At 43.3% G+C, this 16,610-nt stretch overlaps 1 protein-coding gene and 1 long non-coding RNA gene across 10 annotated transcripts in view; one reads left to right on the top strand and one right to left on the bottom strand.

Annotated features, from left to right (window-relative positions):
• The window catches only part of Gm32682, a 29,490-nt gene extending 26,237 nt beyond the window's left edge, over positions 1–3,253 (top strand). The window contains exon 2 of the long non-coding RNA XR_379792.2: positions 3,051–3,253. This is a non-coding gene — a long non-coding RNA (predicted gene, 32682). The remainder of the gene's footprint in view (positions 1–3,050) is intronic.
• Positions 1–16,610, bottom strand: part of Tmem108 (transmembrane protein 108) — a 278,965-nt gene that overhangs the window by 116,659 nt on the left and 145,696 nt on the right. For 5 of the 9 annotated variants that reach the window (NM_178638.4, NM_001359465.1, XM_006511863.4 and 2 more), the window contains one exon: positions 10,117–10,202. In NM_178638.4, coding sequence (NP_848753.1) covers positions 10,117–10,156 — 40 coding nt within the window. In that variant the 5' untranslated portion in view covers positions 10,157–10,202. The remainder of the gene's footprint in view (positions 1–10,116; positions 10,203–16,610) is intronic. The other 4 variants (XM_006511868.4, XM_006511864.4, XM_030244730.1 and 1 more) reach the window with 1 other exon arrangement.

Genomic DNA, 16,610 nt, shown 5'->3' on the forward strand with positions numbered 1-16,610 from the left:
AACATCGTGCTAGGAAATAAGGAAAGAAGGAAGGAAACCTGGTGGTCTGCCCACCCAGGAGTCACAGAGAAGGTTTTCTTCTAAGGATTCCATTCTTGACATTTCATTCCAATGGGAACGAGCTCTCTCCCTGTGAGCTCTCTATGAAGGTTCAACTCTTGGTAAGTTCTGCCACATCAGGCTTCAGCTTCTGTCTATGGCAGGCACCCTGGATATCTGGTCATATGGTCCTGGACCTTGCAATTAGAGTTAGTCGCTAATGCCTTTAGCTGAGGAGAACTGTCATTTGGTAATTAACTTAGAGCCGTGACAAAAGCCTGTGACATCGATGAATCAGAACATAACACTGACCCTTGTTTTTCTCACAAGGGACACACATATCATGAAACAATATTTTTTTTGGAGTTGTTAGTGGAATGAGCTTGGAACAGGAAAGCCAGGGGAGGCTGACATGAAGAGGTTTTGCTTGAAGGGGGCGGGGCCTACCAAGCCCTATCCTTAAGAATATATGTCTTCAGGACAGGATCTTGCAGGGACTTGAGAAATCTATCTTCCTGTACGGAGAAGTCCCCTGTGCCTCCAAGGTGTGGGTGTGAGGCCTCTGGAACAGGCCTGTGCCCTCTGTGGGTCCTTCTTTTTTTCTAGGCCTTGGGGATGCTTCCAGAGGACTGTTTTGTGTTTGGCCCTGGATGATTGTAACCAATGGATCTTGTGAAGACCTTGGCTTTGCCCTTTCAAGAACAAACCAGAATGAAACAACATAGCACACAGGGTCTAAAAATGATCTCTCCTCTCTCTTCATGTGTCAGACAAGTTGATAGGCTGTAGACACAGGGCCAGCAGTTCTGCCTATGTGGTCTTCTGTCCTCATAGGGGTTCATAAGGGGTCTTCACAACCAATAGTCTGAAGCAACTGACACAGACCCAAAATGTTGCTGGCATAAGAGAGGTACAAGCTTTTAAAATCTCCCTGAATTTTAATTCATCTAAAAATTGGAACTGATAACTAATTTGGTTATAGGAAATTACAGCTAAAATCCTACTTTTCCAACTAGTAGTTTTGCATCATATATGGGCGTGTGCATATGAACATGTATATGGGTGTGTTTTGTGTGTGCATGCAAGTGTGTGGGAGTATGTGTGTGTGTGTACTTGTGAGTGGGCTCATGGAGGCCAGGGGTTAATGCTGAGCATCTTCTATCACTCTCTACCTTGTTTTTGGAGGCAGGGTTTTCTCACTGAACTTGGAGCTCACTGATTATCTAGATTGGCCAGGTAGTAAGCCCAGAGGATCTTCCTGTCTTTACATTGCCAACTCTGGGATTATAATATGGGTCGCCATGCCTGGCTTTTATTCCCTATGGATGCTGGGAGAGTTTCATGTCCTTGAGCTTGAGTGGCAAAGCATTTTACTATCTGAGCTATCTCCTCAGCAGCGCCCCCTGGCAACTACCACTTTTATGACATCTAAATGCCAAATACTTCTGACAAAGATTTAGTATTTAAATTGATGTATGCTGTAAATGTAAACTGTCCATGAAATTCCAAAGGACTGCTATTTGCGTATGTGTGTGTGTGTGTGTGTGTGTGTGTGTGTGTGCATGAGTGTAGCAATATTACTAGCCATTTTTTAGTACTGATCCCATACAGAAATAATATTTTGGATACTCTGGTGTAGAGAATGGATGAAGTCCAGGGTGAATGTGCATTGTTGGCTGTAAACACGACATTGTTGAGGAGCCCAACATCTCAACCTTGTAGGTGTGGCAAAGCCTTTCCCAGGGGAAGCTCAGAGGGACTACGATGGCTTACTGTGGTTCTAGAGCTGACAGTATGTGCACAAAATGTCCACAATACCTTTCTCACTTTTTCCTCCTAGATGTTTAAGGCCCGAAGACTCCTCCCCTATAAAGAGTGTCTCTACCAAGATTAGCTAAACCTTCTTCAGCCGTATATAATAACCCCATCCTCTTAGTTATCTGTATGCAACCCAGCTCCCTTCAGCTGTAAACAATAACTCTACTTCCCATTCACCTACATGTAACAAACACACTGAGCTTCCTGGGTGCTATGGCTTCTCCATCAGACCCGATCCCTTTTTGTGTGTCTGTCCATATGTCCACCTACTCTTCTTTTCCTTGTTGCTGTAGTTCTGGGACCCACATGGGGACATAGCACATCATAGTAAACAGAATGTGCTATCTGAATTGGCTCTACTCATTTCTTTTCATTTATTTATGTTTTCAAATTTAGCTACTGGAAAAAAATTTAAATGAGCCATGTGGCTCATGTTGAATGTCTGTGAATACATGTGATATGATCATGACTGTGGGTCTCTCTGACCATCCAATAGCCTGCTCACTGCTCCTCTGTCTAGTTCATCTCACTACTAATGCCACTGTCCCAGGAGAGGGGTAGAGGGGACACTCAAGTACCAGGCATTCTTGTAGGCTGAAAATAGCATGTGCTAACTTTTAGCTGACAGTCCAGAGGGACATGTGAGTGATAAGCAGATGCAGTCAAGAGAGGCATCAGATAACTGCGTGTCATAGAGAACTTGAGGGAAATGTGACAGAGAGACTAGATGGTAGCATGGTGGATTGTGGGGCTAGAGTCTCAACAGCGGGGGACAGAAATGCCAGGCTGGATGAATGACTGGCTCCAAAAGCGCCACGCAGAGCACAGGATAAAGTGCTAGTTAAAGGAAAGAAAGCCAGTATGACTGAGCACCAGCCAGGTGTGGGACGACAGAACTCCCAGCATGCACTTTGCCACCGAGGCACTTAAACTTCCTCCCTCACATCAGTCAGGCTGGGGACATAGCCACTCTTATCAGGATGGACACGGTATCTTTAATTGCTAAATGGAGTAGCCTTTACTAGAGGGTCTTCCTTTCGGCTGTGAGCGCATATGAGTTCCATCTAAGCTACAGAATAAAGCTCCTTCCAGAAGATGAAAGAAAAGGGCCCCACGCTGGCCACTAATGTCTGTTGAGATTTAACAACATCATCTCCTAACACTCTCCTTTCTTCTGTCCTTTGCTTTTGCAGAAGCAAATGACCTGACAGCCATCCGACTCAGTGTCACGGAGCTTCGCAGCTATCTTCTCCTCATTGAATACATAAGCATGTGTGCCCATCACTCCTTCCTCATGAGAACATCTGTATGGCTATTTATTTCCTTCTTCCTTTATAGGTAACCATGACTTGCCTTAGAAATCTATAAACGACTTTCTAGTTTTCATAGCTCATGATTTAAAATTTTATCACATTTATTGTGTGTGTGTGCGTGTGCGTGTGTGTGTGCACGTGTGTGCGTGTGTGTGTGTGTGTGTGCGCGTGTGTGTGTGTGTGCGTGTGTGTGTGTGTGCCTGTGTGCGTGTGCGTGTGCGTGTGTGTGTGCCTGTGTGCGTGTGCGTGTGCGTGTGTGTGTGTGCGTGTGTGTGCGTGTGTAAGCCTGTTATACACACGGAGGTTAGAGGACTTCTGAGAGTGTGTTCTCTCCTACCATACATGTCCCAGGAACAGAACTCAGGTCGTCAAGCTTGGCAGCAAACACCTTTACCATCTCACTGGCTCTAGAACCTTATAAAGTTTCGGTTGACTGGGGAGAAATTTGGATTCTAAGATTGGTGATGATTCCAAATACCTGCCTGCCACATGCAAGGCCTTTGGTTCAACCCCCAGCCCTACAAATAATAATAAAGAAAATCATGACTAATAGATAAGTGTATAGCTCCGAGGAAGACACTTGCCTGGCGTGTGCAAGTTCCTGTGTTCAATCCCCAACACCACCAACCAAAAAGAGTCTCGTCTCCTAGATGAGATGCATCCTAGAGATCCTAGAGAAACGTTGGTCTCACAGGGAAGGAGTACAAGAATAAAATACATCGTCTCATTCATCACTACTACAATTTAATAAAGCAGGGGTGTTATACCCAGGGGTGATTTCAATGACATCTCTGGCCAATGGGTGCACGGCAGACTGCTTAATCATTAACCCTTCACCAGCCATCTCTGCTGGAACCTTCAGCTTGAGTACATGCCGATGAGATCAGGTCTAAGCAAGTATAGCCCTAGCTGTCCTGAAACCTGCTTTGTAGACCAGGCCGGCTTCAAACTCAGAGATCTGCCCGCCTCTGTCCACCAAGCGCTGGGATTAAAGGAGTGTGCCACCACCGCCTGGCTGACATTCGAACTCTTATTAAATGTATTCTCAGAGAGATGAGAGAAGGGCAAGAGGCGATGCTGATGGTGAGGAGAATGGCCCAGGGCTTATGGCACCATCCTGAGCTTCCAACAATCCTGGTGTAACTGTGCCTTACTCAGTTGATGACAGATGTACCAGGAATATAGACTCCAGCTCTGCCCCCGTAGAGGAGGTCACCGAAAGTGTGATCTGTCTCTTCTCAGAGCCTGTAAGGCAGACAAGCTCCCCTCCCCCCCCCACCAGCTGGGCTTCCTGCCCTCACCAGACTTCTCTGTAGCTCTGTGGGTTATTCCCGGGACCCTTTTTAATAAGCTGGACCACGGGACTCCTCTCAGGACTCACAGCGCTTTGTATGAGAGTTGCCACAAGCAAAGTGAATACCCTGATAACATCGGACCAAGTGAAATACCAGATATTTTCTACAGATGAAGTTTCTAGAGTTAGCCTATTTAAGCAAGTTACTGTGTTTGTTTGTTTCTATGTACATAGGTGTTTTGTCTTTATGTATGTCTATGTGAGGGTAACAGGACCCCTGGAACTGGAGTTACAGACAGTTGTGAGCTGCCATGGGAATTGAACCTCAGTCCTCTGAAAGAGCAGCCAGTGATCTTAACCACAGAGCCATCTCTCCAGCCCCGTATTTTATTTTTATTTTACTTCAATAGTTTAACACACCTTTGATCAAAAGAAGCATAACATTTGAATGACGTGAGGTGACTATCAGAGCATCCTTTCTCCTCAGGAAGTCTCCTCTGTCATGGTGAGAACTGCTTAGCAGTGACTAGGTGACTCCATGCATTCAGACAGGAAAGTTGCCCTATCTGGCTTTCTCTCAGGATGGGGGGCTGGTCACACCTCACAGAGATCTTCAGGAGAGCAGCTGCAATCTTGGTCATTACCACATCTGAGTGGTGCTCCACTTCAGAGCATCCAGTCCACCCCTCTCATTTACCTTCAGACTACAAATAGGAACCCAGGGGTGCCCTCTAGCAGGTACCCAGGAAAAGGTTCTGGTCTGCTATTTGGGTAACTCTCCAAGCTACAGTTCCTGGTAAGGCTCTGGTGCAGCTTAGGTAAAGTCAAGTTCACATATGAGGTGATAGGAGACCTGCTTCAGGCAGAGGACTAGGCCTGGGAAGGAGAGACTGGGGAACTGCCCCAGGGAGGTGGAGCCACAAGGAAAAGGGCTGTCAGTGAAAATGACTCCAGGAGAGTCAGGGATGAGAGGGAGGGGGAACTGGATGCAGAGGCTGCAGAGGCCATGGTCTTGGGTTTAGAAGCTTCCTGGGTTCTGGCCTGAAGAATCTCTTATATCTACCACACATTTGTATCTATCATACAAAGCCAGTGACTCAGGTCTCTCAAAACCCAGAGATTATAAATGAATACAGAATTGATAAAAAAAAAAAAAGTACCATCCTTAGCTAAACAACACCTCCTTCCAAACATCCAAAAAACTCCTTAATCTTCTCTTCTTCAGAAAAAAAAAAATCCCAGAATTTTAACCTGTCCTTTCAAACAAGGGAGTATATCCATACAGCACTCAGTTCATGCACTTCATGAGCGCGGAGTGAACCCACCCCCACCCCCTGCATCAGCATTTGGGCGGAGTAATGTAGACCATTCTGCTCTTTCTTTAGGATAGGATTGCTAAGCAAGTAGATGTTATTTACTAAATATTACTAATTACTGATAAAGCAACAGTTTACGTTTGAAGGGCATTGGGCAACACTGGGATGTGTTTATACCCTCTCCTTTCTCTCTCATGAACACACATCAGGGTGGATATTATATTCTTCATCTGGGCATCGCAGTCGAGGAGTCACCTTAGCAGTTGTATAATTGGTCAGAGGAAAGAGGAGCTCGGAGCAAACCTTTACATCTAAACCCAACATTCTCTCCTTCCGTATATTTTAGCAGAAAACTGAACTTGTCTATAAGAGCCAGTAGGTCTCATAAACGCGAGCACGCTGTCCCTCACAGACATTCCCTGGCCATGCTATAATGAAGGACATTCAAAGCCACAAAATCGAGTTTCTTCCAAAGGTTATTCTTCAGTCTTTACTGACATTGCTTACTACAGGAATGTCTTATTAAGATGTAATTGGCAAAAAGGAATTGTTTACTTGCGCAAATTTAAGAATCAAAACTTACAATGTAAAAGGCACTCTAAAGATTGTATGCCTATACTTTCTGGGCTAAGGTCACATTTGAAAGCATTTCTGCTTCAAATGTGTGTGAATAACTTCAGAGACTCAAAGACCTAGTCTATCCCTAGAGAGTATCTGGAAACCTTTTCATGAAAGCAAAACAAATATCCAGCCTCCAGTTTTCGATTTGAAAAAACAAGCAAGCAAGCAAGCAAACAACCACTCAGCATGAAGTAAGGAAAAAAACACAACATCAAGTTCCAATATGGTCCCACATCACAGCTGTTGGGCAAAGAGTGGGTGTGTGTGTGTGTGTGTGTGGCAGGGGAGACAGCCCAACAGCTGTCAAGTCATGGAAAGCAATCTCAAATTGCTATGTTTGGAAGGAAAATTGATCCCAATAATTTAGAAGGGCCAGGAATGAATGTGTGCATTTTTTATCCAGAATCTGACACTGCCACATTACATGGAGGTTGGGACCACACAGCATCAGTGGCAAGGAAGACACTCTATTCAAAGAATGAGGGGCAAAGAAAGCTCCCTTTACCCCAACCTCGAAAACACCCTGCCCCTCAGGAGCTGCCGGATTGCTTGCAACATCTGAAAGGCAAGATGCAGAGTCAATGGTTGTTTGGGTCTAAACACTCTGCCACTTACAATTTACTTCAGTTCTTCCTCTTTAATTTAGGGAAAATTTCCCCTCATTTGTCAGGAGAAACAAACCATGCAGACAGAATACACAGGCCAACTTCAGTTTGTGATGTCTCAGTTCCTTTAGCCTCTCCTTGGCTTCCAAAAAACCCAGCAGCAGTGGGAGCTTCGAGTACAGATGGGCTTGCTGAGACTGGGTCTCTGAGGAGAACTGAGTGGTAAAGACTTGAGGACTACATTACCCAGTAGCCACACTCTAGCCACACTCTAGCTATTAATTACGAATGTTACCCAGGCACACGCTTCTACAGTGCAGGATGTAACTGACAGCATACGAAGGCTTAAACAACAGATTTGTCTTAGTGGTTCATGAAATAACAGTGCATCTTATATTAATGACTTTTATGGAGGTGGATCATAGAATTAAATATTTGTGGAGTCCTGTTCTGATCCAAGCTCTAGACTGGACTACTTGTTGTAGATACATGAGGATTCCCCCAGCACCCATGGAAGAGCCAGGCATGGCAGCACACGTGGGTAACCCCAGAGCTGTGGAGGCAGAGGCAGGAAGATCCTGGGTGCTCTCTGGCAGGCAAGTCTAGCTGCAGTGCCAAGCTCCAAGTTCAGTGAGAGACCTTGTATTAAAAAAGCAAGTGGGTACGAAGATGCCAGAAGTTGACTTCTACACCCCACCCAGCTCTGCTCAAACACAGGGAAGCACAGGCTTCCTCAGGCAAGAGTGCCTAGAAACACACGTGCACATATCACTGCATATTAGCAATACTTTCAGTGAAACAAGCCACTTAAAAAAAAGATTTATTTATTTTATATATGTGAGTACAGTGTCATTGTCTTCAGACACACCAGAAGAGGGCATGGACCCCATTACAGATGGTTGTGAGCCACCATGTGGTTGCTGGGAATTGAACTCAGGACCTCTGGAAGAGCATTTAGTGCTCTTAAATGATGAGCCATCTCTCCAGCCCCAACAAGTCATTTTTTTTGACAACAACAAAAAAATGGTTTTCATATCAACATTTCCATCTAGTCTTTATAGATATGTTCTTTTGGTCAGCTCTCTCTCTCTCTCTCTCTCTCTCTCTCTCTCTCTCCCTCCCTCCCTCCCCACTCTTTTGACAGGATCTCACTTTCAGCCCAGACTGGCCTCAGATTTGTGATCCCCCTGCCTCAGCCTCTCAAGCACTGGGATTAGAGTGACAAGCCATCATACCCAGTAGAACTTCTTCTGATTTTGATAATGCAGTTGATTTTGACAAGGCAGACATTTTGTTCATGGATGATGCTGATATAGGCATAACAACTGGATACTAACAGCATATATGGGTTATCATGCATGCTTGGGAGGTTTAGTGACCTATCCCCTAACTACCAAAGAGCCGCCTCATCAGGCTATTTGAGTCTCTCAGCATCCCTGCAAGCAAGGACCACTGGTGCCTGTGGTATCCAGGTGATGTCTAACCCCCTCCAGGTTTTCCAGTGCTCAGTTTAGAAAAATGGACACTGTATAATGTTAGGCCTAACTATGAAGAATAGAATAATTTATCCAATGCCTTTCAGATAATACATGGCTTTAAAATATATGCAGACTTGGGACATACAATCAGCATCGGCGATTCCTCAAACATTTCTCTGCCTTCCAAATCTGCTATGCTGTTTTGTCATGCACCCGTTCTCCTGCAGTGAAGCCTACCTCCCCTTCTTTGAGATATAGTGCGCGCACGCGCATGTGTGTGTGTGTGTGTGTATGGGGGGGGGAGGAACTATTTTTCTTTCATAGTCTCCTTTCCCATCAAGGTAGACTTAATCATTTCTTTATAACATGGCCGCTTGAATCTGTAAAGCCCCCTCTCTAACACATAAGCTTATCATTAAAAAAGAAAAGCAAGCAAGCAAGCAACCCTACAGTCCCATAGAACACACACACAAAGAACAGAAGAGGGCCCCAATAAGGCTTGGCAACTTTCCAGCAGGCTGGCCTTATGAGTTTTCGGGATTAGAATTCGGCAGAAGAAACAAGCCAATTAAAACACTTGGCCCCGAACCGTGTGTAGATAAAGTGCTTTGCACAAACTACAACAGTCTAACCTGAGTCAGAAGTTCTGCTGGCTAACTGCCTAGTGATTTGCATCTCAGTCGCTTTTGTTTGATTCATTTTATTCTCTCAGCAAAAGCCAGGTGCCACTTGGTCTAGGAAAGACCCATCTTCCACCTGCCCCCCCACCAGGCTAGACAGACACAATGGTTTCTGTCCATAATATTTCCAACTTAGAGGCTCCACTTGGACTCAGAGTGGCCAGTGTCTGTTGTGCCAAGTGGGTCATCTGGAGCATCCAAGCATGGGGCTGGTTTTTTTTAAAAATCTTTTTAAAAATATTTATTTATTATTTATTATATGTAAGTACACTGTAGCTGTCCTCAGACACTCCAGAAGAGGGAGTCAGATCTCATTACGTATGGTTGTGAGCCACCATGTGGTTGCTGGGATTTGAACTCCGGACCTTCGGAAGAGCAGTCGGGTACTCTTACCTGCTGAGCCATCTCACCAGCCCCATGGGGCTGGTTTTTATACCTATCTTGAGTAGCACCACAATGGTTGTTTATGCCACAACCCAAAAAAGCACACGAGAAAGTCATTGTCCAGCACATCTTATGCTGCCACAAAACCAAGAATTACACTTACACCACTCGCTATCTGAGAATCCCGCATAACTACGCAGAATATTCCAAGTCAAAGGCTATGTGGTCCCCAAAGCCTTTTGGGTTCCATGTAACAAAAATTCAGAAGATACAATCTAACATTTCTTTCCCATGAGAAATCAACATAAGGCCATACAGTAACACCTTACATTGTACTATGGAACAAAGAACAAACATGTCTTTCATGTGCATTTTGAATTAATGATACTCAAGTCACCCGGGAATTAGGATGGGATCTAGAGAGTGATGGACGCCTAAGACATGAGTGACCTGAGGCTTGGTGGCTTATCTAGATGAAGGAGAGGAAGAATGACACAGAGACTCTGAAGCTCAGTAAGTGATAAGCTTGGCGTGTTCCAGGTAAGGGATAAATGCTGCGTGGACTTACTTAATAGTTGGCAATAGAGGGCCTGTAAACTTCTCTTCATGGTATCATCTGGTCCTGCTGGTCCTCCAGTTTATTCATGATTCTGTCTAGGAAAATGGGAGAAGACATCGTTACATCAGCGGACATAAATTGCTAACTAGAAGACTTCCATTTGAACTTGAGTACATACATAGCTGTATTTGAAATAGGAGACTCTTAGAAACAGTTTAATTTATAACGCTACACGTTATACAATTACCACCGACTCTTTGACCAAATTCCCAAACCATGTAACACACCCTACCCCAACTTGAAGACAACCCTAGGATGAGAGGGAAACATCCTGGCTTCAAGGGTTTTCCATAGATCTTGTGACTCTAGTCCAGTGGTTCTCAACAAGTGGGTTGAGAACCCCTTTGGGACTGGAGAATCCTTTTACAGAGGTTGCCTAAGACCATTAGAAAACACAGATATTTACATTATGATTCACAATAGTCGCAAAACTACAGTAATGAAGTAGCAACAAAAATAAGTTCATGGTTGGGGGTTGTCACAACATGAGGAACTGTCTTAAAGGGTCATAATATAAGGAAGGTTGAGAAACATTGCTCTAGTCGTTAGAGAAGAACAGAATTCTTTTCTTTTGTAAGCTTATTTCTACAGAGGGATTCATTAAACCAAAACAAGAACCACAGAGCTTTCTCACACTTGAAAATGTAGGATAGAAAACATATTTATTAGCTGGGCACACACTTGTAATTCTAGCACTCAGAAGACAGGAGGGAGGATGGAGAGTTCAAGGCTAGCCCAAGCTACACATCAGAACCTTGTTTCAAACAAAAACAATAAAATGAATACAAAACATTCGAAAGTAAGAAAAGACATAAATAATTTTTTATTATAAAAGATATTATGAAGTATTTGGAAAACACTGGAATAGGGGCAAGAATAATCAAGAAGGCTTAAATTATACTATCCCGCCAGCATGAGGCAATAGCTCAGACTCTCTGTTCTGCGCATCTCTCTGGGTTTTGTGTGTGCACTTCCCATGGCTGTCTTGTTTCATGTACTGCTCCCTCAGACTTTTCTCCTAGCAGCAGGAGCATACTGCTGTGTCAACAGGACTTTACGACCTGCTATTTAAGTGGCAAATATTTACTCAAGAGAAGTTCCCAGATGTGAAAAATGCAAGGATTTAGCATAAAGTTTTGGAGAAGATGTAAATGTTCTCTTCAGGACCAGTATCATAGAAGAACCATTCAGACTACATCCCACTCAAGAATGGAAACTTGGAATTTCCTTTCATGCTTCCAGGTAAATAAATATCCCATGTCATTGCTTTACTTTGTACTTAATGTGCATAGCTGTCATTTATCTTAAAAACCTAGAATTTATATTCTTTGGTCATTTTTCTACCAACATGGCAGGTTTTCATTTTCTTCTAACAACCCAAGTAGAAGAACTAATTTGCCTTCCTATCTGTTTAAGACTGAGAGATAACTGGTATAACACAAAATTCTGCCTTTAATGTGCCCAACTAGCTGGTGAACCCTTATCAGAGAAGCTCCCTTTGGCAGTAGGTGGTGACCTATAGAGTCTCACAGCTGATCAGTGTGCAGAGAATAAAAGACCATTGAATGCTCGGTCCTAAATGAGCAAGCTATATCACACCCTCTCCCTGCAAGGGCCATTGTGGAAGAGGGGGCAGAATCATAAGAAACAGATAATGGAAGATTGACACAAACCAGTGCTTTCGAGATGTAACAGGGCTATCACACACAATGGCAAGGACTGCATGCACAAGACCTGCGCAAGATCAAGCCAACTCAAACAGGAGCATCCATGGGAAAGGGCTCACGAAGCCCACCCCCAGCAACTGAAGACTGCCGTGGAAAGGAGAGCCAGCGTCCTTCAGCCATCCAACCCGAAAGGTTGTCCATGCTCCGGCGGCTGAGCTACCACATATGCAGATATTGGTAGTACTAAGTGGTGTGTGTGGGTTTAAAGAGGTCTGTATCCCTGGGGAGGGGAAAGTGGAGATAGGGACAAGGAGGAGTTACAGCAGAGGGAGTCAGGGGTGGATCTGACCAACCCACATTATATGCATGCATGAAAGTCTCAAGCAGGATACTTTTAAAAAGCTGCTTGACTATCACTACCTGTTCTAGAACATTCCATCATTGTATAAAACCACTACCTATTCTAGAACATTGCATCATTGTATAAAACCACTACCTGTTCTAGGAAATTTCATCACTGTATAAAACCACTACTCATTGTTAGCCATTTGTGAGTTTCTCCAATGACCACTACTCTGCTGGCCATCCCTTTATATTTGCCTTTTCAAGATGGTTTGTATAACAGGACCACATAATGCATGGCATCTGCACCCGGTCTCTTCACTTACCATAGTTGTTTAGCTTTGCTCCTGGGTGGACATCCTGTATTCAGAAACAGAGTTAACAAGAATGCTGCTCGCTCTCACCCATCTCCCATGGCTAGAAAGACCTTTGTGGTCTCTTGTTACAAAAATATTTGTATTTGACTTGTGGCATTATATATTGCAATCTTACTGCCTAAATTCTTCTATTCTTAGATGAGTTCCTGACTTTGTGATACCTTCAATTTCTGTTTTCTTATTCTACCACTGGAGTGGTGTGTATGTTAAACCATAAGTACAGTTACTTTCCTATTATTCTTTTTGAAAATTTGCTTTATTGGTGTTTATGGTAAAGAAATTAGTGATTATACTAAAAGAAAATATGGGGATTATAGTTGGAGATCTATTTGCTTAGAAAGGACATGGTATCTTCAAGATCCCAGCGTGGTAAAGAGAAAGGAAGATAAAGTGAGCTGTGGTGAACATCAGAATGTCTCCCAAAGGGTAAGAAGGTCTCTTTTCAGGAATGCAACACGTTAATGATGTCCTTAGTTAAGCAAATAAAGACCCTACCCCCCCAAAGAGTCAGAGACAGAGTAAGAAGAGGAGGCAGAGATAATGAAATTGCCTTTAGTTAAAACCAAATAAAGAGAATTAAGCATCTGTATATTAGCACTGGGAAAGATGGGTTCCAGGGGAGGTTCAGAAATGGCAGAGGCTGCTGTGATAAACAGAAGACAGCAAAAAATATGCTGGGAGGTGAGGCTGAAAGACAAGGCTGGAATGAGAAATGGCCTCAGGGGCCCTCATGAACAACAGTTTTCACCCACTTCCGGTTTTACACTGTCTTCACTCACAGGCACATCTGCATGGTGTTCATCCGTTAAGAGCATCCCCAAAACCTTAGGATAAATCTTGCATAAAATAGCCAACTGCTACTTGTGTTTTACAGGAGCGGTGTGAGACAAAAGATCATGTTCTGAGCCAAGGGTGACTTCCAAAGGCCACCCCCTGCTGGCAGCCATAAGCAATGGGTAGTGGTCAACTGTGGGGTACTCAGGACATGGCAAACACTCAATAAACATCTAGCAAATAGGTAGTAAATGAATATACAGATGATCAAGTGATAAGAGAACAGATAATAACTTGGTTAATTTTGATCAAGGGGAACATTAAGCCCCTCAGTCATTTCTAGAAATGCTTAGGGGGTTCTGAAGAAGCCAGTGATGTCCTCCAATATAGGGGATGAAGCTATTAGTGAGCTATTAAAGCTATTAAATTGGGCCAGCAAATCTCAGAGTCTTGGGATCATCTGAGTTACACAGGGCTCTCCCGAGTACAGACACCATCTGGCATACATTTTATTCACGATTCATCCTTATTTAAGTCCCTTGATGGGGCTTCACAATGGGTTTTCTTCTTTTACATCCTATTGTCTTAGCAAGTAAATCTGTGGGCCTTTTATATGTGTCTTTTGCCACTGTGATGTATTTCCTGTCACCATTCCACTCTCTAATTACTTTGACATGGAAACGACTGCGTTTTGTACCTTCATTTTGTGATGTATCTGACGTTACTCACTGTTCTAGTGATGGCTTCTATGTTGTGTCTCCTGGGTCAGTTGTGTTACTTTGAAGAGATGGAGAGTCACAGACTGTATCAAAATCTACTTCATTAGATCACATTTTATTAATTAATTTTTGTGTGTATGGCGGGGGCCTGCTTATGGCATAGCTATAAGTGTGGAGGTCAGAGGACAACTTGCAGACGTTAATTCTCTTCTTACACCATGTGGATCCAGGAGACTGGAACTCAGGTCATCAGGTCTGGTGGCAAGCACCTTTACTCCCTGAGCCATCTCACCACTTCCTAAAAGCTACTTTTAAACCATACAGTAAGAAATATTAACTATATCAGTATGGCTCCTTGGTGAATCATTTAAAAACCTTAAGGGTAATGATTAGTTTCTGGAGTGGACTCCTAAGAAATTAAATGGTTTTGACAACCAAAAAGCAGAGTCAAAGAGAAATAATCTACTTTGACTATTCCAGTTCTGGGACAGTCGCTATAGACCTGCGGTTCTCCACCTTCCTAATGCTGAGACCCTTTAATAAAGATTTTCATGTCGCTATAGACCTGCGGTTCTCCACCTTCCTAATGCTGAGACCCTTTAATAAAGTTTTTCATGTTGTGGTAACTCCCAACCATAAAATTGTGGCTACTTTATAAATATGATTTTGCTACTGTTATGAATCATAATATGAATATCTGTGTTTTCTGATGATTATAGATGACCCCTGTAAAAGGGTCATTCTACCACCCAAAGGGGTCGCGACCCACAGGTTGAGAACCACTGCTATAAACAAAGTCAAGTCCACAGCCTCAGACTGCAGGCTCAGCCTTGGAGTCAGTGAACTCGAGAACCATTCACCCCTGGCTCAGGCAGTAAGCAGACCTTTGACAGCTATCGAAGAGGTTGGGCTGTAGAGAGTGGGCAGAAAGAGAGAGAGAGAGAGAGGGGGGGGCAAATGCCAAGGAGCTAGACAGTGTCTGGTGGTTTTAACAATCTCAGAAGAGGTGGAGGCAATGAGCATCCTTCAGAGAAGCAGCTGTCACAATGACAGCAGACTCAGAGACAGCTTGGGACAAAGATCAGGGCAGGAAGACAAGGCAAAGTGGACGAAAGGAGAAGGTGAGTGGGGCAAAGGGCTAAGGTCAAAGGGTAGGAAGCCACAATGGACCTGGGAAGAGAAGCTGCAGACCCTGTTAGCTGAAAGAGCTCCAGAAAGCTGTCAATCTTCAATCACCAATAGTTTCGGGTACTCAAGTTTTAGACCTAGCACTGGCTGCTGCCAAGACCTGGGAAATCCCAACTCTTTAGGTCTGTAAACTGTTGAAAGCCATTGTCTATGGTTGGGTTATCCTGATACTTAAACCCAGATACTGCAATGATACATTGTCAGACTGTGGAATCCTGACTTTCTAGATGTGCACACTCTCATGCCCACATCCCCGTCCTCCAGAGCTGTAACACTCTCTGGGAGAAGAGCCCTGGTATCTTAGCATCTACGAGAGCTGGAACACTAGAGGTCCCACTTGCTGCTGCCACTCACATCAAACCCGGAGGAATCAAAAGCTGCACTTTTGATTTTTTTCTTTGCCAGCTCACAGTTACCATCCAGTAGAGCAAAAGGACCACGGCTTAGACAACTAGTCATAAAACCTCTACCTAAAACAATAAATTAAAAAAAAAAACCCACTCAAATAAAATCAGAGACGATGAAGGTACATGATGAAGTTGCTTTTATCCCACGGATGCAAGGATGGTTCAACATATGCAAATTTACAAATAAACTTACAATTCATCAATCAAAAAATGAACGTTAACAATCACACAACCATCTCAAGACATGCAAAAAAGTGTCTCAAAATTAAAAATCCCTTCATGATAAGGAGGCATAAACAGATTAATTCTAGAAGAATTGTTCCTAACACTAAAGACCTATGACAAACCTATGGCAATATCACAGTGAATAGGAGGAAAGCCAAAGCATTTGTTTTAAGATCAGGAGGAAGGAACACATTCATTCTCATTGCTTTTATGAAATACAAGGCTAGAAAGCTTAGACACAGGAGGGCAGCAAAAACTGAAGTCATTCAAGTAAGAAGGAAAGAAGTCAAATTTCCCTGTCTGCATATATGACTATATAAAAATTAAGTCTCTCTCAAAAGAGTGTTAGAAGAAGTAATTTAGTAAAATAGCAGGATATAAAAATCAACATATAAAAACCAGTAGCTTTTTCACGTACTAAAAAATACATATGTTGAGAAAGAAATCACGAAAGCCATCCCATTTAGGTTAACTATCAAAAAAGAAGAACAAAGAAGGAATTGAAAGACCTTTAAGATGAAAAATACAAAACCCTCATGAAAGAAATTAGAGAAGACACACCAACAAAATTAGATAATTCTCACAGATTTGAATAACTGCCACTGTTAAGTGTCCATGCTAACCAAAGTGACTGACAGATTCCACACAGTCCTCACAGAAACGGTGATTGTGTTCTTCACAATAGAGTAGGAGAGAATCCTACAATTTATCTAGAAAATAGAGGATCTGAATGGTAGAAGCAGT

Source organism: Mus musculus, chromosome 9 (genome assembly GCF_000001635.26).
Source record: "Mus musculus strain C57BL/6J chromosome 9, GRCm38.p6 C57BL/6J".
NCBI classification, from domain to species: domain Eukaryota; kingdom Metazoa; phylum Chordata; class Mammalia; order Rodentia; family Muridae; genus Mus; species Mus musculus.